This window comes from Salmo salar, chromosome 24, assembly GCF_965601325.2.
Source record: "Salmo salar chromosome 24, fSalSal1, whole genome shotgun sequence".
Lineage (NCBI taxonomy): Eukaryota > Metazoa > Chordata > Actinopteri > Salmoniformes > Salmonidae > Salmo > Salmo salar.
The window spans coordinates 9,201,858-9,225,165 of NC_138314.1; the positions used below are offsets into that span (position 1 = coordinate 9,201,858).

The following is a 23,308-nucleotide window of genomic DNA, read 5'->3' on the forward strand; positions in this document are numbered from 1 at the left end:
GAGACCTGATGAAAACAGGAATCGTTCAGCGCTGCAGCAACACAGAATAACAGGCATCCCAAAAATGAATGCCACAACACGGACTTCAAACTTAAAAATCCCTTCATCCTCAAATGTCGGACAAACTGTGACGTCACTATCAATTAAGATGTTTAGCCTATCACATACGGTAATATGACATCCTCACAGAGTAGACTGCTGAAGTAAAGTTATTATTCAATGTATCAATGCCGTAACATAGCCTAATTCACAAACCTTCAATATTGTGAGAGCATCCTACTACTCCGTCCTACGTTACTTCTCCTCCAGTGCTTTGCCGGTGGATCAGTTGTGAGCGTTTGACGAATGGGGTGTCAAACTCTAGCAATTTGCAAGGAGTCCCATAGTCCCCTCCCTACTGTGTAACTGCCGTGCATTGATATGGAACGAGGGCGGAGAATGAGCCTGACGTTTGCTTTCTTCGAGAAACCCGTCGAAACGGATTGCCAATATTAGGAAATCTGTCGTTATGAACTTTGAATAATACTTTTAAGATAAATTGTCCTAAACATTTCTTAAAGAATCCAACTTCAATTTGGAATGTCATCCCTCATATCTTCTCCCATTTTGGTGGGTTCAAATTTGTTACTTTGTAACTATAACATTGATAAGATTCCTACAAAATGATTTGCTTTTCATAGACGAGTATTAGCGTGGTCGTTAATATAAACTCCCCCCCCCCCCCCCCCCCGCATAGGTATTTCATTTGGAACAATAAGGATATTTTGTATAGAAACAAGTCTTTTTATTTTTTAAGAACTGGTTCAATAATCATATCCTGCTGGCGAGTCAGCTTTTTAATGCAGAAGGATTGTTACTCAATTATGAGGAATTTTTATCACGTTACAATATCCCTGTTACACCTAGAGTTCGCCATAGTCTTTGATGCTATTCCATCTGGAACTCTCATGTTGTTTAGAGGCGTAACCAGACCTCACCTTCTTGACCTACCCTCCCTTAATCCAGTTGACTCCCCAATAGGGAAAATGTGTTTCTCCTTGCTCCCTCAGAACAACAGATCTATACATGCTTTATTTCAAAGGGATATTGTATCCATTCCTTATGTCACAACTTACTGGAATACATTTGTCAATAATATCTGTTGGAAAAAAGTCTGGTTATTACCACACATACCTGCTTGTTAACAAGGTCAAAGAGGTCTCTTTCAGAATGATCCAGAAATATTACCCTGCAAATGATTACCTGAAGAAACTCAACAACAAAAAACATTAACTGTACTTTTTGTGGTGAGCATCCAGAAACAGTTTTGCATTTATGTTGGCATTGTCTACATGTAAAAAAAATAAATATGGAAAGATATTCATAGTTTTATAATTGTTAATATTCTTGATTACTTTTGTTTTTCATGAGAGAATGTGCTGCTCAGTTTCCTTAACCATAATAAGGATAGAGAAAAACAACTTTACCTCCAATCTAATTGTGCTAATGGAAAAATGTAATATTCATAAATGTAAATTCACTAATAAAAAAACTCTTCCATGTTTTCTATAAGGAATTTGAGCAGTACATTAAGACCATTCTACATTCTTCTAATAAGAAAGCTGTTAAAACAATCAGTGTGTTTCTTTTAAGGTCTTTGTATAATCTGTCATTTGTTGTACCCCCTAGCGTATGTTTTCATTGTCTGTTTGTATACTTCTTGTGTGTATACATTTGTGTGTGAATGGATGACAGAAAGGTGCGTCTCTTGAGCTTCATGTTCAAAGAGGCTATGAGGACTGGTTTGGCTCCAGTTCTGCTGGTTTTACTCTGCTCATCATTGGAATAATGGAAAGCTGATATGAACACCACAGATTCTATAGCTCAATGTACTGTGCAGATACCCATCCATAGGTTAATCTATGTATAGTCACTTTACCACTACCCACATGTATATATTACCTCAACTAACCTGTGCCCCGCACATTAACTCTGTACCAGTACCCCCTGTATATAGCCTTATTTTATTATTGCTCTCTAATTATTTTTCTATTTTCTTTTTATTTATTTACTGTTTACTTCAGTTTATTTAGTAAATACTTTAACTTATTTTTTCTTAAAACGACATTGTTGGTTAAGGGCTTGTAAGTAAGCATTTCTACACCTGTTGTATTCGACGCATGTGACAAATAACATTTGATTTCAAATGCACAAGTCACCAATACTATACATTTCCATTTTTCTATAAAAAATGAAAACGATAAATCAGTTATTACAACAGACATTCAAATTCTGTTAAGGTTTATTCTCTAACACCACAGTAGGTGTTAAACTGCATTTGTAGTTTTAGAGAAGTCTTCAGTAGCACCATGATTTATTTGTACATTGAAGCTAAAACGTTTAATTTGGCTCTATACTCCAGTATTTGAGATCCAATGTTTCCTATAAAGGGACAGTGCAAAATGTCACCTTTTATTTTAGAGTATTTTTATACATGTGTGTTATACCTTTAGAAATTAAAGAACTTTATCTATCTAGTCCCCCCATTTTGACGATGTCACAAGAATTTGGACAAATTCACTTTATAGTCTATTAAATTTTGTCAAGTTTAGTATTTGGTCCCATATTCTTAGCCATTCATAGAAATGAATGGTAAATAATGTAATGTGTGATTTTGGAGAAACTTTTATTATAAGATTACAATGATGTTTCTGAAAACCTCTACATTAATGTGGATGCTACCATGATTACGGATAATCATGAATGAATCGTGAATAATGATGAGTAAGAAAGTTTGAGGCATAAATGTGATTGGTAATGGTGAGAGGTTAGCATGTCTTGTCGGGTATGATATGTGTGTCTAACTTTCTTTTTCATTATTCATGATTCATTCATGAGTATCTGTAATCATCCACTTTAATGTAGATTTAAAAAAAATATTGAACCTTTGTTTATCTAGGGAAGTAAGTTAAGAACAAATTCTTATTTACAATGACGGCCTACACCGGCCAAACCCGGACGACACTTGGCCAATTGTACAGGTAGGTGTGTTTATGCATCAGTCCTCATCACGGCTCCATGCGTCTTCAAAAGCAGGGTACACCGTAGCCTGGCTCCCACCCTGGGACGGAAAAATACCTTGTTGTTTTGAGTGAACGCGATTAGGTAATCAGGAAAGCATTACATACATTTCCTAAGTGCAAGCAATTGCAGTCATTGTAAATAATAATTTGTTCTTAATTGATTCGCCTGGATAAATACAGGTTTATAAATATATATATTATTCAGTTTCCAAAGCTAAATATAAAAACCAGTGAAGCTGGATAGGGAGGTGGCTTAAGATACTTAGGCAATTTTATCAGCACCTGGGAAATGTAGCCAAGGTGAGGCAGCGTGACTGTGTGTGTGTGTGTGTGTGTGCGCGCATGCACCTGGTTACCCGAGTAAGGTGCAGCACAAGCCACAACCCCTATGATCTCATTCCTGTGTGCACAAAGGCTTAGTCGGTCTGCATTGTTGTGACTGGAATCAAAGAATAAGTCCCTAATAGATGGCTGTCTATTAGCTTGGCTAATGCGATTGCATTTTAGAACGAGAACAGGGACCTGCCATCCCCCAAATGTGTTTTAATTGTTCCTGCTTATTCCGCCTCCTACTTTCTTGGCGGCTGGCCCTTCTTCCATGTCTGGGGGTCGGAGAACAGGAACCCAGGCTAGGATGTTAGTCTTTACCCCCGCTGTACAGAGGTACCACCCTGGACACACAGAGGAGAGCAGCACTTTAGCCTGGGTATCAATACTCTTCAGTGCTATTTACTTCCTGGCCAGAGCCATATACAGTCAGGTCCAAAACTATTGGCACCCTTGATAAAGTTGAGCAAAAAAGACTCTACAAATAAATACTGAGCTGTATTGTACGCACACACAAAAAAAGGGGGAAATTATTTTATACCAATACAATTTCTCAGAGAAAGAGATTTTGTTTAAAAAGTAATAAAAGATAAGGGTCAAAATTATTGGCACCCTGTTTACAATACTCTAGCGGCCTCCCCTTGCGAGGATAACGACACTGAGCAATTTTCCCAAATGTTTTATGAGTTTGGAGAACACGTTGGGAGGGATCTTAGACCATTCCTCCATACTGAATCTTTCCAGATTCCTGTTATCCTTCGGCTGCTCTTATGGGCTGCCATTAGAGCAGCCGAAAACCACAGGTTTTCAATGGGATTCAAGTCTGGAGACTGAGATGGCCATTGCAAAATGATGATTTTGGGGTATTTTGATTAGTGCTTGGGGTTATTGTCTTGGAAGATCCACTTGCGGCCAAGTGTCAGCCTCCCCGCAGAGGCAACCAGGTTTTGGGCTAAAATGTCCTGGTACTTGGTAAAGTTCATGATGCCGTTGACCTTTAACAAGGATCCCAGGACCAGTGGACGCAAAATAGCGCCGTAACATCAAAGATCCACCACCATATTTTACTGTAGGTATGAGTTATTTTTCTGTATACAGGTATGCTTCCATTTTGATGCCAAACCCACCACTGGTGTGCGTAGACAAAGAGGTATATTTCCATGTCATCTGACCATAGAACCTGTTCTAATCCAAGTGCCATTGCCGTTTACCAACTCCAGGCTGTGCTATGGTCAGATGACATAAAAATAGAGCTCTTTGGCCATGAAAACCAGTCTGGCGACAAAATCGGAAGCATACAGTGCATTTGGAAAGTATTCAGATCCCTTGACTTTTTCCACATTGTTACATTACAGGCGTATTCTAAAATGGATTAAATACATTCTCATCAATCTACACACAATACCCCATAATTGCATAGTAAAAACAGAAATACCTTATTTACATAAGTATTCAGACCCTTTGCTATGAGACTTGAAATTGAGCTCCGGTGCATCCTGTTTCCATTGATCATCCTTGAGATGTTTCTACAACTTGATTGGACATAATTTGGAAAGGCACAAAACTGTCTTTTATAAGGTCCCATAGTTGACAGTGCACGTCAGAGCAAAAACCAAGCCATGAGGTCGAAGGAATTGTCCGTTGAGCTTGGAGACAGGATTGTGTCGAGGCACAGATCTGGGGAGGGGTACCAAAAAATGTCTGCACCATTGAAGGTTCCCAAGAACACCGTGGCCTCCATCTTTCTTACATGGAAGACGTTTGGAAGCACCAAGACTCTTCCAAGAGCTGGCCGCCCTGCCAAACTGAGCAATTGGGGGAGACGGGCCTTGGTCAGGGAGGTGACCAAGAACCTGATGGTCACTCTGAAAGAGCCCCAGAGTTCTTCTGTGGAGATGGGAGAACCTTCCAGAAGGACAACCATCTTTGCAGCACTTTATGGTATAGTGGCCAGATGGAAGCCACTCCTCAGTAAAAGGCACATGACATTCTGCTTTGAGTTTGCCAAAAAGCACCTAAAGGACTCTCCGACTATGAGATAAAAGATTCTCTGGTCTAATGAAACCAAGATTGAACTATTTGGCCTGAATGCCAAGCGTCACGTCTGGAGGAAACCTTGCACTATCCCTACAGTGAAGCATGGTGGTGGCAGCATCATGTTGTGGGGATGTTTTTCAGCAGCAAGGACTGCGAGACTAGTCAGAATCGAGGCAAAGATGAACGGAGCAAAGTACAGAGAGATCCTAGATGAAAACCTACTCCAGAGCGCTCAGGACCTCAGACTGGGGCGAAGGTTCACCTTCCAACAGGACAACAGGACAGAGCTTGAGAGGTTCTGCATAAAATAATGGGAGGAACTTCCCAAATAGAGGTGTGCCAAGTTTGTAGCTTCATACCCAAGAAGCATCGAGGCTGTAATCATTGCCAAAAGGTGCTTCAACAAAGTACTGAGTAAAGGGTCTGAAAACGTATGTAAATGTGATGTTTTTTATTTTTAATACATTTGCAAAAATGTATAACTTGTTTTTGCTTTGTCATTATGGGGTATTGTGTGTAGATTGATGAGAAGAAAAAAAATATGAATCCATTTTAGAACAAGGCTGTAACAAAATGTGGGAAAAGTCAAGGGGTCTGAATACTTTCCGAATGCACTGTATGCAGAAAAGTACCTCATGTTAGCATTTGGTCCTAAATTAGCAAAGGTAGTCAAGTGGAAAGAAACATGCTGAGGAAGTATCCTGTCACTCAAGTGTTGATGGCAGGAGGAAGTCAAAAGTTATTACAGCAGTGTCTACCTTTATGAAACAGTAGACTCAAAACAATGACATAATCTTCATCCAGGGAGAGAACAATGGAACCAACCAATAGAAGTTCAAACCTGCCAATCATTTGAGGTGGTGTATTTGTGGCATTAGCCTACTTCAACTAAAAAAGATAAGCAAAGATTAATTCAAATAAAAAAAATTACTCTGTGACAAGTTGCGCTGCCACATTCTGACAACTTACATTTTATTTAACCTTTCTTTTGACAGGGAGTCCTGCTGAAACCAAGGTCTGTTTTACAATTGAGCCCTGTAATTACAAAAATATACACATACAATATGAAACAGTACAATAAGTATGTACGGCATTAGGTGGATAGACCAACAGCATAACTAGTTCAGTATTTCCTCTGATTAACATTAGTGGAAGGCGACAGTGTTCCTTGCCCTGTCATATTATCTGTGCCGACTATATACCATAAACTGACAATGCGTCAGCTATCTACTGATAGCATCGTCAGGATCCTGATAATGTGGGCAGAATGTGTGGCCAGGGTAGTATTAATTTGGAACCAAACGGAAGCAAACGGGTCGAAACAGGAAGGGACCTACCGGGTTTTCCGTCGCAAAACATTTTGCTATGATTCGCTAGAATGAGCACTAATGAATACGATCCAGGTCTCAGAGACCTTGGTTCATCTTAGGAACAATATGACTGCACATGAGCCGATTTACATGAACATGCGTAAGGTATTGATAATGAATTAACATAATATTGATATGCTGATAACACTATAAATTCTTAGTGCCTTCAGAAGGTATTCCCACCCCTTTGACTTTTTACACATTTTGTTGTGTTACAGCCTGAATTTAAAATAGATATATTTTGTCACTGGCTTACACACAATACCACAATGTCAAAGTGGAATTATGTTTTTTACATTTTTACAAATTAATTAAAAATGAAAAGCTGAAATGTCTAAATGAGGCAGTGACTGAACTGAGAGAGAAAACATGCAGGGTATTCTACACCATTAATAAAGAAATTCAAATTGAATAGCATATTAAAATGCATCTAAAACTAACAGAATGTATCATTGGACCAATTGCTTTTTATGGCAGCGAGGTATGTGGTCCACTTGCGAAACACGATTTCACACAATGGGACAAACACCCCATTGAAACCCTGCATGCGGAGTTATGCAAGATTCTCCTACATGTCCAGAGTAACACTAAGAACAATACATACAGGGCAGCATTCGGGCAATATCCACTAATAATAATACTTTTTTAAAAAGAGCTTTGGAAACATCTAAAATACACTGACACCCTCTCATATCATTACCAAGCCCTGCAATGCTAAGAGGTAAGCAAAGAAAATAGTACCTTATCCAGCTTGGTCCTGGGACTGAGTTCACAAACCTGTTCTAACACACCGAAGCCTCAGGACCAGAACATCACATCAATCAACCAAATTACAACAGGGTCAAAACAAAACTAGATCACTTATTGGGAAACACAAGCACAAAGCAAAATGAAGTGCTACCTGGCCCTAAATTGACAGTACACCATGGCAAACTATTTGACCATGGTTACTGATCAAAACCTTGACAAAATACAGACTTGATGCTATTGAGAAGGGTAGACACAGGAAACTTGGCTCCCTGTAGAGAACAGGTTGTGCAGTCACTGCACCCCTGCAGAACCTGAGACAGAGCTGACACTATGTAAAAAATATAATGCAATTGGAGAGTTCCCCCCCCCCCCCCCCCCCAAAGAAATTTGTTGAAAAAAATCATTGAAGGTTTCCACAACCTCTCTGATGAGAATAGGCTACCCGTCCTGTTGGGGGAGGATGTAGAGAGCTGTGGGTTGGCAGCGCACTACATTGCTGCCTGCCATAAAATGAGGGACAGGAGTAGCAATGTTTCCATGAACTTGTCCAGTGATGTTTTTGTAGACATTTGGATAGTTGGCATAGAAAATAGATGTGACAATTGTCTGCTACGGTGCTTTTCCTTTGAACTGTCGTGTGTCTATAAAAACAGCTGGAGGTAATGACGTCAAACCCCCCCCCCCCCCAACGACTTTCTTGCAAAAAATAGTGGTCGAAGTGTTTACATTATCCATTTAGGCAAATTGCGCATTAATAAATTGCCAACAGCCCGTATGCCCTCCCACCTATCTCTTTCTCGTCTCGGGTAGCTCGCAGTAGCCAGAATGGATAGAATGCAAGAATTTACTTTTCGCCATTTTCAAATAATTCTCATGTGCCAAATATCGCCACAGCCAGTACCATGGTGAAACTTGCACAGCTGTCGATATGAAATAATTGGACGGGGAAACTTGCATCCAGCCAACCAGAAAGCAAGGCGAAGCAATTCAGGCGTTCTTGAAAGTCAGGACAATCCTTGTCCTGCAAAGAAACATTTATTTAGCAAGCTTGGCATCACGTGCCCTGCGTACCTTCAATTATTCGGCAATCATAATTTATTTGAAAAAAAACCCCCCACAGTTTCCATCCTCATTGCCACAATACAGAGAGTTATACACAAAAGAAAATCCACCCGTCGAACAGATAAACAATGTCGATCTATAGAAAATGTGACATTGTTTTTGTCGATTTAAACCTGGGTCAATGGCAACCTGCCTAGTGACAGACCAACCAAGTGTTATCTACTTATTGATTTAAATTTCTAATACAACCCAATCCCCCCGCAACCCTTGATTATTATTGATACTGATGGTCCTGTTTGTGACAATATTTATTACCTTTAAGGATGTTGTTATAATCCCACAACACCCCCCCCCCCCAAAAAAAAATAGAAAAAATTACACCCTTGCCTTTCATGAACCAACACTTGCACTATACTTTCCCCCCTCCTACTAGCACTGACGTTAATGATTGCTACTTTGAGGAAAAATGTACTTACTATGACTGAGATAGGTGGTTGTCCCATCTAGCTATCTTAAGGATGAATGCACTAACTGTAAGTCGCACTGGATAAGAGCATCTGCTAAATTACAAATTTTTCTAAATATATTGTTAATGAATCATTCCATTTGCAATAAGTACATTGTTACATTATGCCAATAAAGAAAATGGGACAAACACCAAATTGAGACTGCATGCAGAATTAGGCCGATACCCGTTCATTTTCAAAAATCCAGAAAAGAGCCGGTAAATTCTACAACCACCGAAAAGGAAGCGATTCCCAAACCTTCCATAACAAAGCCATCACCTACAGAGAGATGAACCTAGAGAAGTGTCCACTAAGCAAGCTGGCCCTGGAACTCTGTTCACAAACACAGACCACACAAAGCCCTAGGGCGGCAACACAATTAGACCCAGCCAAGTCATGAGAAAACAAAAAGATAATTACTTGACACATTGGAAAGAATTAACAAAAAACAGAGCAAACTAGAATGCTAATTGGTCCTAAACAGAGAGTACACAGTTGCAGAATACCTGACCACTGTGACTGACCCAAAATTAAGGAAAGCTTTGACTATGTACAGACTCAGTGAGCATAGCCTTGCTATTGAGAGAGGCCGCCGTAGGCAGACCTGGCTCTCGAGAAGAGCCAGGTCTGAGCTGCACTTCCTAACCTCCTGCCAAATGTATGACCATATTAGAGAAACATATTTCTCTCTGATTACACAGACACACAAAGAATTCTAAAAAAAATCAAATGTTGATAATCTCCCATATCTATTGGGTGAAATACCAGTGTGTAATCTCATCAGCAAGATTTGTGACCTGTTGCCACAAGAAAAGGGCAACCAGTGAAGAACAAACACCATTGTAAATACAACCCATATTTATGTTGATTTATTTTCCCTTTTGTACATTAACTATTTGCACATCGTTACAACACCATGATATGACATTTGACATTTGATATGTCTCTTCCTTTAGAACTTTTGTGAGTGTAATGTTTTCTGTTCATTTTATATTGTTTATTTTATCATCTATTTCACTTGCTTTAGCAATGTAAACATGCCAAATAAAGCCAGTTGAATTGAGAGAGTGTGAGAGAAGAGCGAACCCTAAAATCAACAGCTTTCTATTTCTCACCTATCCCTCAGGGGACATGTGACAGCACCCTCAGGCCCTATAGGGACATATAAAGGGCCCTTACATAAACGTCCCCTAACTGGTCTGCGGGTGAAGGTTCACATCACTGGGGATAAACAACGTACAGATGTAGGGTCTTATTTTGATCGCTCTTTTGTTGCTGAGAATTTTCTTGTACTACAGGAAATGCAAACTAGAATAGTCAAGGTTTAAAAAGGCTTCTAAAATGTGTAATTTCCACTTTAAAGTGTGACTTGATTTGCCAGAACAACAAATGCCCATTAATTATAATTCACATAATTCACATTTCTTGTTGCTGCAGGATTATTTTCCTGCTGTAGCAAACTGGCTCGAATTAAGACGGCATCTGAGTTTGAGTTTATTTTTACTGGGACGGTGCACAATAATCAACGTTTCAGTAAAACTGCCGGTTTTAACCAGCCGGCTAATTTTCAACCTCAGTCCCTGGGCAGGTTATTAAAAACAATTACAATAACAATACAGACAATCGATGAGCAGTGAGCGCACGCAGAGCAACATAGGACAAGCAAGATGTAGCATGCAGACAGAGCGCAACAAGACAAAATCCATAAAAGCAACAAAGCATTTCCACACCTCACAAGCTACAGACAACATGGAAAGCAGAAATACACAACTAGGGATTATGTTCACAATTCTGATTGGCCTTTAGCCATGGCTTCATGTTTTTTGTGAAAGTGTGATAGGTGGTGCAGTTGTGTGTGTCTGATGGCAGTGTATTCCAAACATGGGAAGCTCTCACAGAGAAAGAAGATTGACTAAATGTGCTACTCCTTAAGGGAACTATACAGTCACCTCTCATGGCAGACCTTGTGGATCTGCTGCCATATGTTTGGGTTTTCTGTTTAACAAAAATACTGAGTGGAGGGGGAGCCAGGCCATTTAGGATCTTGAATACAAGACATGCGTCGATGTATTGCACCGATTTTTCCAACTCAGGAGCTCATGCTTTCTGAGGATGTAACAGTGATGATGGCTATTGGGCTTCCTATCAAGCACTTTGAGAGCCTGTTTGTAGACAGACTGAATAGGTTTTAATGTTGTACAGCAAGCTTGGGCCCAACTAGTCAAGCAGTATGTTAAGTGGGGGAGTATCATAGATTTGAAGTACAGTTTTGCTACCTCTGTAGTCAAACAATTTTGTATTAATCGGAAATTAGCTAGGTTGAATTTGTTTATGAGTTACCATTTTCACCTGCTTTTTAAAAGAGAAGTTGGAATCAAGTATGATGCCAAGGTACTTCAAATCAGATACCACCTGGAGCTTCTCCCCTGACACATAGAGATCTGGCTCAGTAGCATCAGTTGCCCTCTTTGAAGAACATGCAGAAAGTTTTTTTCACATTGAGATGCAAACATGAGTCACTGAGCCACTTTGTAACCTGGACCATTACAGTAGTGAGTTCTTGTGCAGCTTGTTGTTTGCTCTTTGCATGCACATATATCATTGTACCATCTGCATACATTTGAACTTCAGACCCAATACAGACAGAAGGCAGATCATTAATGTACATACTTAACAGGAGGGGCCCCAGTATTGATCCTTGGGGCATGCCCACATCATAGCTAAGAGCGGGCGACAGCTCATTGCTCACTCTGACACGCTGAGTTCTGCCTTCAAGGTATGATTTCATCCATCTCAACTCATCGAGGGAAAAGTTTAACTTGGACAATTTTGTGATGAGAACCTCATGGTTAACAGTATCAAAAGCCTTCCTTAGGTCCAGAAACACAGCCCCAACAACACCCCCTTTGTCCATCTTGGACTTCACATTTTCCAGAAGAAAGCAGCTGGCGGTTTCTGTGGAGTGTTTTGCTCTGAAGCCAAACTGCATGGAGAGTAATGTGAAGGAGCTATTGTTGAGGTGGGCAATCAGTTGTTCTGCTACACACTTTTCAACAGCCTTCCACACCACAGGTAGTATACTAATGGGCCTGTAGTTACTCACGTCAGCAGGGTCACCCGATTTAAAGATTGCTGTTATTATCGCAGACTTCCAGACCCTTGGAAACACCCCCTGACCAATAGATGTGTTGGTGACCTTAGTAATGGGGCCAATGAGTGACTCTGGGCTGGACTCTACCTTTCTTAAAAACTACAAACATATCTTTGGCTTTAGCATTCTTTAGTGAGCTAATCACCTTGTTCCCCTCTGAAGACCGGTTGAGTGTCATTCACTAGCACTGAGCCCAAGAAACAAGTGGAGGGGTTCTGTGTCAGTACCCTGACAGAGTCAACAAACTAGGAATTGAAGGCTATTGCTATTTCGACTGCATCCTGTGTTAGATTGTCATTCACCGTGATTTCTAGAATTTTAGCAGTGTTACTATGCTCTTTCCCTGTTCACTTTTTTAGATTCTCCCAGATCAATTTAGAATTTCCCTTTGCTTCACCAATTATGTTAATAAAAATGTTTGCCTTGGCCTGTCTGATTTTCTTTCATCACCTTATTTCTCAACATGGTAAACCTACGTCTGTCATGCTCTAATTTGGACTTAAGGGATGTTTTTAGAGCATAATCTCGTTCTTTCATCAGTTTCCAGATTTCTCCATTTAGCCAGGGAAGAGTGCTCTTTTGGCCAGGTTTGGATTTGATTTTCTTTAGGAAGCCATTTATTGTAGTCTGGATTGTGGATAGAAAAACCTGACTATCAGCTTCCACATCTGTATCGGACAAGAGATCATTCCAGTTAATTCCATTAATTGCGTTTTTAAAAATAATTTTTGTTCACAGTAGAGGTTAAACCTGTTCTGTAACACTACAACTACCACAATGCCACATAGTCCCTTCAATTTTCCAGCTCTAGTGCCTCAAATTTCCTGAAAATAGCCCTCCATACTAAAAAAGAATATCACTCCATACATTTCCAAAGACAGTGTCCTTCACTGTCCAATTGCCCATGTTATCAGTAGCAGTTCAAGCATGCCCAGATGTTTTTCAAATCACTTACAGCCCAAAGGGACAGTGATATGATCCCAATGGTTTAATTAGCTGATCTAATTTGGCGTAAACCAGGTGGGTATCCTGCCTGCCTGCACTCCCAGGGAATAGAGGCTAGTTCCCAGGCAATGCCATGGTCTCTTGGTGTGCCTGAGGGAGGTACATGTATCTAAAGGCATGACACGGTGGTTGTTGTTGTATCTCTCCAGCTGTGGTGTTAATTGGCCTACCTGGCTGTAGCTAAAATGTGCTCATATCTTGGCGACCACCGGACAGATAGGACCTCTGTGACCTGAGGTGTGTGTGCATGAGTGCGTGTGTGCGTACGGCGCACTCACCCTGCAGAACCTAGATGCATGAGCCAGACTTCAGATCACAGAGCGGTAGTTTCTGGTCTTTGGTACCCACTGAGAACACACAGATCAAGGGATTCATTGAGAGGTTACATACATGACTAAGACAAAGGAAAAACATCTTTACTTTCACTTTGTGTATAAATGCTTTGTAACCGAGAGGAGAAACTGGAGGCCCTGGTTCTCTCAGATGAGACAGGAGTGTAGCTATATATGAGAGCACTTATACCAGCCATTGATATACATGAGCTCACAACACAGATCATTATTCACACAGAGGGTGTGAGCAGTCAGGGAGCAAGATAATTGACAGAGATAGACACAAGATAACCAGGTTTGAGTCAATTATTTTCAAACCCGGCAGAAATGAAATTATAATTTTGGTCTGAGTAGCACCAGGGGGGTGGGCGGACAAAGGGAGAGACAGCAACATTGAGAAAGTCAGAGAAAAACACACGCACAGAAAGAGAGAGAGCGAGAGACCCTTTGAAATGCATTGAGAGAGCGATGAAGAAAGAGAGCAGTGTGGGTGTTAAACAAGTGATTTGGCAGGTATGTACAACCAGTCTGTCCTGCTCTGTCAGCAGGGGGGGCACCGCCTGGATTCCTATCATGTCTATCTAAACTGTTCTGGAGTCATTTCCAACTCCTGAGACCCCAAGGGGCATACACTTTGTTAACCCACCACACCGCTGTTTCACAATCAGCCGTCATGCTAACAGCTTTCACAATCCGTGGAGAGGATCATTGCTGCAGGCCTTGCATCAGAACAGAGGTATACTGTGGAATAAGTATAGCAAAAGGGGCAAATGAATACCTTGTTGACAGGTTTACAGAATGGACTGCCTGGAGAGTAGAGCCAATGTTCCTTCTTAGATTATATCAGTAAGACAGACTGTTCCCTTGTAGCGTCAGCTGTGTTCTTTGTGTCAGTTGGCCTGTCTAGTTGTGTCCATTCTTTTTTTTCCTAATAGGTTTTTATTTTATGCACTTTGAGATTATTCTGTATAATGAAAATAGCTTTACAAATGTAATAACTGATTATTATAGAGAGTAAATAATGTTTTAAGCGCACAAACTTGCTATTATTGGTCTGATTGGTCAAAAGACTAATAATTGGGGGGGAAAAAATCAGAATTGGGCTGCGTAAACGCAGCAACACACACACACCTGCAATGAGGCTGTGTTTCCTAGAGATGGGGGACATGTGGTGGCAGTAGACGTTCCCTTCAAACTGGAACACTTCATTGGGCTACAGACACACAGGAAGGAGAAGGAACTATCAGCTTCAGTTCAACCTGAACATAAACCTGATATCTATGTGCTGTAGAGAGACAACAATACTGTTCGGTCAGCCGGCCAGCATGACAGGAAAGAGCACTGCCGTGACTGACACAATGGGACCAGGAGACAGAAATGAAGAATGTGGCTGTGAGACTGGGAGAGAGATGGAGGGGAGGAATGGAGGGGAATGGAGGAGAGCAGAGAAGGACATGGCAGTGTGGGAGAACAGAGCACGGCAGGGGACTAAGAGGCTGGAGGAAGGCAGCAGAGCGACAGTTACAATGCAAATCCATCTGCAAACACAAGTGCCCTCTCTGGTGCCTTGGCTGCCACTGTGTGCCAGTACTAGCAAGGGCTGACCCAATGGGTACACACAGAGGGGGCTCTGTCTCAACACACTGTCACATACACTTATCTCTTAACCATTCATGGGCTCAGAAAATGTCAGTTTAATATAAATGACATACAATGCTGATGCTTATCGAGGACATAGCTAACCCACGCATACATACTGTAGCTAGCTAGACCTTTTCTATTATACAAGGCACTTCTTATCTGCTTAAGTGTGGTGCAGGTACTGGATACTGATTCCTGGATCTGAATTCCTGTGTGCACGCATGTGCGTGCCTGTGTGTGTGTGTGTGTATGTTTTACTGTCCTTTAGCTGACCCTTTGCGGTAACCATGGAAGCAGTGTAACTCTAGCTCAGCATAGAGCGCACCATATGAGGCAGAGATAGAGACGGAGTGTGCTAGAGAGCGAGAGAGAAAGAAAGTGACAGACAAAGGATGTATGTGAGAGAAAAACAACGGAAGAGAAAGAGTATGTAGGTATACCTTTTAGTGTCTGTGTCCCAGGCCTTCATGGTTTTGTCGAAGGAGCTGGACACAATTATGCCCGTGTCGTACGGGTACCACTGCACACTGAACCTGTGGACATACCGACTGGACCTGCAACACACACTCCCAGTGACCATCAGAGCCTCTCTCACACACACTCACTGTCTCTCACACTCTCACACACACCCATAGTCTCACACTCGCTCTCTCTCACACACTCGCTCTCTCTCTCTCACACACACTCGCTCTCACTCACACACTCGCTCACACTCTCTCTCACACTCTCTCTCTCACTCTCTCTCTCACACCGCATTTGTAACATCACAGGCTCTAGTTTGATCTAATCTTGACTATTGCCCAGTGATATGGTCAAGTGCTGAGCAGCAGTCTTGCCCTTCAATGTACACATTGGGCTAATGTCAACAGTATGTACAGTACCAGTCAAAAGTTTGGACACACCTACTCATTCAAGGGTTTTTCTTTATTTTTAAATTTTTTTACATTGTAGAATAATAGTGAAGACAAACTATGAACAGCTTTGCACACTCTTAACTAGCTTCATGAGGAATGCTTTTCCAACAGTCTTGAAGGAGTTCCCACATATGCTGAGCACTTGCTGGCTCCTTTTCCTTCACTCTGCGGTCCAACTCATCCCAAATCATCTCAATTGGGTTGAGGTCGGGTGATTGTGCCAGGTCATCTGATGCAGCACTCCATCACTCTCCTTCGTCAAATAGCCCCTACACAGCCTGGAGGTGTGCTTTGGGTCATTGTCCTGTTGAAAAACAAATGATAGTCCCACTAAGCGCAAACCATATGGGATGGCGTATCGCTGCAGAATGCTGTGTTAGCCATGCTGGTTAAGTGTGCCTTTGAATTCTAAATAAATCACTGACAGTGTCACCAGAAAAGCACCCCCACACAATCACACCACCTCCTCCATGCTTCACGGTGGGAACCACACATGCGGCGATCATCCATTCACCTACTCTACATCTCACAAATACACAGTGGTTGGAACCAAAAATCTCAAATTTGGACTCATCAGACCAAAGAACAGATTTCCACCGGTCTAATGTCCATTGCTCGTGTTTCTTGACCCAAGCAAGTCTCTTCTTTTTGGTGTCCTTTGGTAGTGGTTTCTTTGCAGCAATTTGACCATTAAGGCCTGATTCACACAGTCTCCTCTGAACAGTTGATTTTGAGATGTCTGTTACTTGAACCCTGTGAAACATTTATTTGGGCTGCAATCTGAGATACAGTTAACTCTAATGAACTTATCATCTGCAGCAGAGGTAACTCTGGGACTTCCTTTCCTGTGGCGGTCCTCATGACAGCCAGATTCATCATAGCGCTTGATGGTTTTTGCGACTGCACTTGAAGAAACTTTAAAAGTTCTTGAAATTTTCCGCATTGACTGACCTTCATGTCTTAAAGTAATAATGGACTGTCGTTTCTCTTTGCTTATTTGAGCTGGACTTGGTCTTTTACCAAATAGGGCTATCTTCTGTATACAACCCCTACCTTGTCATAACACAACTGATTGGCTCAAACGCATTAAGGAAAGAAATTCCACAAATTAACAAGGCACACCTGTTAATTGAAATGCATTCCAGGTGACTACCTCATGAAGCTGGTTGAGAGAATGCCAAGAGTGTGCAAAGCTGTCAAGGCAAAGGGTGGCTCCTTTGAAGAATGTTAAATATAAAATATATTTTCATTTGTTTGACACTTATTTGGTTACTACATGACTCCATATGTGTTATTTCATAGTTTTGATGTCTTCACTATTATTCTACAATGTAGAAAATAGTAAAAATAAAGAAAAACCCTTGAATGTGTAGGTGTGTCCAAACTTTTGACTGGTACTGTATGACAGTCTCTCTTGACTCAAAGTAGAGGAGAGATTGACTGCATGTTCTTGTAAGAAATATTGTGTCACATTTCTGTATAATCCACTTACAATGCATTCCGAAAGTATTCAGATTTTGTCATGCCAAATTTGTTACGTTATAGCTTTATTATAAATGGATTCAATAGTTTTTTCCCCTCATCAATCTACACACAATACCCCATAATGACAAAGCAAAAACAGGTTTTTAGAATGTTTAACAAATTGATAATAAAAAAATAAGTATTCAGACTCAGTACTTTGTTGAAGCACCTTTGGCAGTGATTACATCCTCGAGTCTTCTTGGGTATGAAGCTACAAGCTTGGCACACCTGTATTTGGGGAGTTTCTCCCATTTTTCTCTGCAGGTCCTCTCAAGCTCTGCCAGGTTGGATGGGGAGCGTCACTGCGCAGCTATTTTCAGGTCTCTCCAGAGATGTTTGACTGGGTTCAAGTCTGGGCTCTGGCTGGGCCTTATCAAGGACATTCAGAGACTTGTCCCAAAGCCACTCCTGTGTTGTCTTGGCTATGTGCTTAGGGTCGTTGTCCTGTTGGAGGTGAACCTTCGCCCCAGTATGAGGTCCCTTCTCCCCCGATTGCTCAGTTTGGCCTGGCGGCCAAATCTAGGAAGAGTCTTGGTGGTTCCAAACTTCTTCCGTTTAAGAATGATGGAGGCCACTGTGTTCTTGGGGACCTTCAATGTTGCATACATTTTGTGGTACCCTTTCCCAGATCTGTGCCTTGACACAATCCTGTCTCAAAGCTCTATGGGCAAATCCTTCAACCTCATGGCTTGGTTTTTGCTCTGACATGCACTGTAAAATACACACACTACTGCTTGCACACTCATTGGCAGATAAGTGCTTTCGATGAAGCACAATAGCACATACCCTCTCTCTCACACCCACTCCTGTCCACCAATATTTAGTGAAGTACACAGTTATAGTGATGCTGCCATCTAGTGGGTGCCATCGGGTGTGCGTACCATGCACACTGCTTTACAGGTGTACTGTGGTTTCCTGCTTTTGTTCTCCAGGTCAAATCACCACAACCACTCCATCTGCCCCTCTAGATAGCATGCTACAGAACAGCCAAGAGGAGAGGGTTAGCTTCCAACAGCACCAGGAGGACTCTAAATATGTGCTACCTAGGCAACACATGTCCATGTTGAGTTGTAGGTTGCTTGCTCATGTATCAAGTTATGTTGAAATCAGGTTTTGAGGGAAGCATGCATTACGTTATAGGCCTAGGCTATATGGTAATTATAACAAAATAATGTTCTCAATTGCCATATTGTCAGACCTACTACCAATGACAGAGTGAAGAGAGATTTCATATTTCATGATACAAATAAACATTGATTTGATTTTACACATCAGGAAACAAGCATCCTTCAAACTCACGTATAAAAGTGAATCCATCAGAGAAACAATAGAATAGTGTTCCCAGATGGGATGATGATTTGGCCAACTTTCCTCCTCACTGTTGACCCTGCCCGTCTCAGGCAAAGTGTGTCGTCAAGTCCAGCCTGTCTTGCTGTTAGAAACCCAAACAACTTCCCTCAATATATGTATATTTAAATAATTTAGCTAGCTAGCATGACTGTTTGTTATGGTTGTTCTAAAGCTAGCATAGCATAATTAGCTTGGCTAACCATGTACAAATTCAATATCGTTAACGTTAGCTACTAAGCCAGTTTTGCAAACGTTTTTTGTGTAAATAAATCTCTGTGATCTGGATTTATAAAAGTCAATATAAATAATTTGAATCAGTCAAATTTCACGCTCTGTCTTATTTAAACTCATTTAGCAAGCTAGTATAGCTCCAGCCAACAAGGGGTGTACGCGGCCATGTTGTTACGTCAGGATTTTTGAGCCCTCGCTGGTATAACAAGTGTACTGATTGGTTCCTCTGATTCTGTCATCCAATTAAAACATATCTTACTGTTGTCTGTTTTTAGATACGGGAGATTGCATAAACAATAAATCCAATTGAACATGCGTTGAGAGGTGAGGTTGTGTGGTGAAAAATACGAGCCCGATAGCTAGATCATATTTTCTCAATATGAGCAGGATCGGGGGTCTATTACGCCGGAGCTTTGGGGTGATAAAAGAACATGTGGGCACCGACCATTTCGGAAATAAATACTACTGGCAGCCCGAGCAAAAAACTTGGACGGGTAAGTTGTTAACGCTTTAGCTACCTCATCCCTAGAAACTTTGACCTAGACAGCCACCTCTGTAACGTTATTGTTGTCCTAGCTACATAACTAGCTACACGTAACGTTAGCTGTCTTCTGGAATTCTCCAGTTTTATTAGCCATCTACTTTAACTAGAAGCTACACGTTTAGATGGCTAGCTAACGTTACAGTAAATGGTATAGGCTACAAAGTAATCAAATGTAACAGTAGCTATGTTAGCTAGCAAATATTCGTTTCAATATGTACAATTATAGCTTGCTCAAACTGTGACCAAATCTTCCTACACATTTTAATCGAGATTATTACATTAGTGGCATTGAATTCTGATCTCTTTGCAACATGTTATTGAGATCTTGGCTGTCGCTTTTTGTTTCATGTAATATATGACCACTAGATGGAGTACGTGTATCTGTTTTGATATATCCCAAACAAATCACATCAGTTTCTTCAATAAATTCCATACACTCCTCTTCCTTGTGTGTTAATTGAAACACATTTGACACGTCAAAGCTCAGTGAAGCCCATCTCTGTTAAAACATCCCATCAAAATATGGCACTGCAACCCTGTCACATAATTACAATAAATTAATCTCCCTCTACTCTTCACACACTTTCCATTCAACCTTCTTATGAGGATGTAGAACGAGGTCAGATTTCTCAGCTGAGAAAGATAGTGTGTATGTAGCTTAATATATAAGCCAAGCCTCAGATGTGAGTCAGCAGACTTAGCCGTGGTGACTAGGCACTGTTGTCCCTCAGGTAGCAAGGTCCTTAGTAGGCAAGGTCGAGGACATTCATGCTGTTCTGTAGACTGAATTAGCTTCCTTACCTCGTCCCCTTTCCTTCATCAATGACTTGACATTGTAGCAGAGATGCATCCTTCTTCAATTTATAACGTAAGGAGTGTGTGTTGTCTCAGCATCTAGTTTGAAAAATGCAAAACAATGTGATTGAAATTCACCCAGTCCTTTCACGTGTCAATACTATCCAGGAGAGAGGAGATTTAGGATCAGTATAGCCTTTTAGATCATAATGAATCCGGTTAGTATGGATGGGGGGGACCTGATCTTTGCTGAGAAATCTCAATGTACAAGGGAGTTGAGCGTTGACTAGTGTGGGTGGATTGGAGCTCCGACTACATTGAGTCGCTGTCAATTGATACCTGTAAAATCTTAAACGCTTACATGTTTGTCCTATGTAAAGTCGGGCCTGTCTTTGTTTGCTGAAATCCATACTTTTGAATACAACCACCAACCTTTTCTTAGTTTCAATGGCTCTAAAACGTAGATTACCCTACATAATCTGAGATTAAATTGGGGCATTCGCGCTGAGTTGCCATTTTAAAGCAATAGAAACTAGGAAACAGTTGGTGTGGATATCAGCAAACAAAGACTTTACACAGGACAAACACAGGTACACGGTAAGGGTTTTACATTTACATTTTAGTCATTTAGCAGACGCTCTTATCCAGAGCGACTTACAGTAGTGACTGCATACATTTCATTCCATGCATTTTTTTAAACATTTTTCTTTGTACTGGCCCCCCGTGGGAAACAAACCCACAACCCTGGCGTTGCACACACCATGCTGGCGTTGCAAACACCATGCTCTACCAACTGAGCCACAGGGAAGGCCCACATTTTACAGTATCGACTGACAGCGACTCGATGTAGTGAGAGCTCCAGTCCGCCCACACACGTCCTGTTGAAATGGTTTAACTAGGTCTGCATTTCAATCCGTAAACCCATGTTAGCTTTATTCATTTACCAAGATGATCTCCCTCTCGTGGTGTAGGATTTCGCGAGGAGATATTGGCCTGGCACCCATTCACTCACTAACTGCGTCGTTTGTGGGGGATGACATGTTTACTGTTGCCTTGTTGTTGTCGTCGTGTTTGTTTGCTAGACCTTTGCCCACCTCGTTTTATTTATTAACTTGAAGATATCCGTAAATTATTTCAAAGCATGTAGGTGGCTGGGTATTCAAACATCGTAGAGCACAGGGAGAGACCTCTTTTGTTATTCAGTCATTAGGCCTACGGTGATTTCCCAATGGGACCTCTGGTGCATGAATAGCCTAGGCATCAAGTACATGCACACTTATGTCATCACATATTGGCTGTGTAATGACACGGGTCATAATGGTTGATTCTCCACTCACTCTTCCACACCACAGGGAGGCCAGAGCTTTGCACTGTCTTCAGCTACTACCCACACACACACACACACACACACACACACACACACACACCATTGGTGTAGCACACAACCCCGTAGCCCCGACACGCTTTACACCCTCCCACCCCATGTCCTCATTACATGCAGTGCAACGAGAATACTCACGGTCTGTAAAGTTCTCTACTTTTGATAGATTTAAATGAACAATATCGGAATCACCATAGTCACAACTATAAACTGTCAACTCCTTTTGCCTGATAGATTAAAATAGAATATGCTTTTTGGTTCAAATATGTGACATTTTAACTAGGTTTTAAAGTCATAAAGCAACTGAGGAAAACTAAATTGCTACTGTGTGAATGAAGAAGAAAGGAAAAAAAAGAAATCACCTTTTGAAATGTTGTGTAATGTCAACTCAACTCCGTCAGAGTGCGGACAAATCTGCAAGAATGGTTGTTTTATTGGGGATTTTCAAATGAAGAATTTTCCATATTTTGCGCATGTTTGTATTGAACTTTCTATTTTTAAAGACACAAATGTCTGTTTTGAGTATCTGTTGTCAACTCAGTCCGTGGCTTGTCAACTCCGTCACTGATTGCTAACGCCCCTTAAACTTTTTTTTCTCTCTTTTTTTTCTCAATATTCTGCCAAAAAATATTTTCATCACTGTTCCGCAACACATGCTTAAACAATTGAGGTATTTGCCGTGCAAGACCTAAGGGATAATGTTTGCTTTAGAAGTGTTTTATGTTCTAAATCTAGGGAAACGGGTCATAATGCTAACGAAATTAGAGCATTTAGTAGTGCTATAAAACAAAGCAAAAAGAAGTTTGGAGATTTGTATTACATATTACCTTGCGCGGGGCCCCTGCAAAACTGAGCGGGGCCCCTGCGAAACTGCGCTACGCCACTGACGCACGCGATCTCTCCTCTTTCTTTCGCTCACTCCAACCTTGTAGAAATAAAGGGGATATATTATTAAGTTCATACGTCTTGCTCTTTTTTGAAATCTTAAACTGCACAGACAGACTGCAGGCTCTTTACAACAGCAACGCAGGATGGAGGAGGAAACTATTTCTCTCTCCCTCCCCCTCTCTTTAGTAAATTCATAGGTAACTCTCTTTCTCTCAACTATCTGCTCAATCTATTCACCTGGCCCTATTCATGTCCTCCTTTGATTTATTTATTTTTTGTACTTTAGTGCTCCTGTTTTCTATCCCTCTCAATCTGTTGGGCTGTATGAAACTGGGGCGTAAGTAATATAATATTCGGTTCGGTTTCCCAGGACAGAATTGTGAAAAAGCAGAGGGAAAAATATTCCAGTGTTATTTTGTTCAAGCTATCTCTATCCTC

At 41.1% G+C, this 23,308-nt stretch overlaps 2 protein-coding genes across 5 annotated transcripts in view; one reads left to right on the top strand and one right to left on the bottom strand.

Annotated features, from left to right (window-relative positions):
• LOC106585161 (very long chain fatty acid elongase 7) overlaps positions 1 to 19,433 on the bottom strand; it is a 40,929-nt gene extending 21,496 nt beyond the window's left edge. The window contains exons 1-5 of one of the 4 annotated variants that reach the window (XM_014171064.3): positions 18,981 to 19,433; positions 15,684 to 15,797; positions 14,734 to 14,815; positions 14,249 to 14,343; positions 13,549 to 13,617 (exon numbers count right to left, since the gene is read on the bottom strand). In XM_014171064.3, the coding sequence (XP_014026539.2) occupies positions 13,549 to 13,568 (20 nt within the window). In that variant the 5' untranslated portion in view covers positions 13,569 to 13,617; positions 14,249 to 14,343; positions 14,734 to 14,815; positions 15,684 to 15,797; positions 18,981 to 19,433. Of the gene's footprint in view, positions 1 to 255; positions 392 to 13,548; positions 13,618 to 14,248; positions 14,344 to 14,733; positions 14,816 to 15,683; positions 15,798 to 18,980 lie in introns of those variants that run through there. The other 3 variants (XM_014171063.3, XM_014171065.3, XM_014171066.3) reach the window with 3 other exon arrangements.
• Positions 19,434 to 19,533: 100 nt separating this feature from the next.
• The window catches only part of ndufaf2 (NADH:ubiquinone oxidoreductase complex assembly factor 2), a 37,415-nt gene continuing 33,640 nt past the window's right edge, over positions 19,534 to 23,308 (top strand). Inside the window, exon 1 of the mRNA XM_014171060.3 lies at positions 19,534 to 19,756. Coding sequence (XP_014026535.2) covers positions 19,642 to 19,756 — 115 coding nt within the window. The 5' untranslated portion in view covers positions 19,534 to 19,641. The remainder of the gene's footprint in view (positions 19,757 to 23,308) is intronic.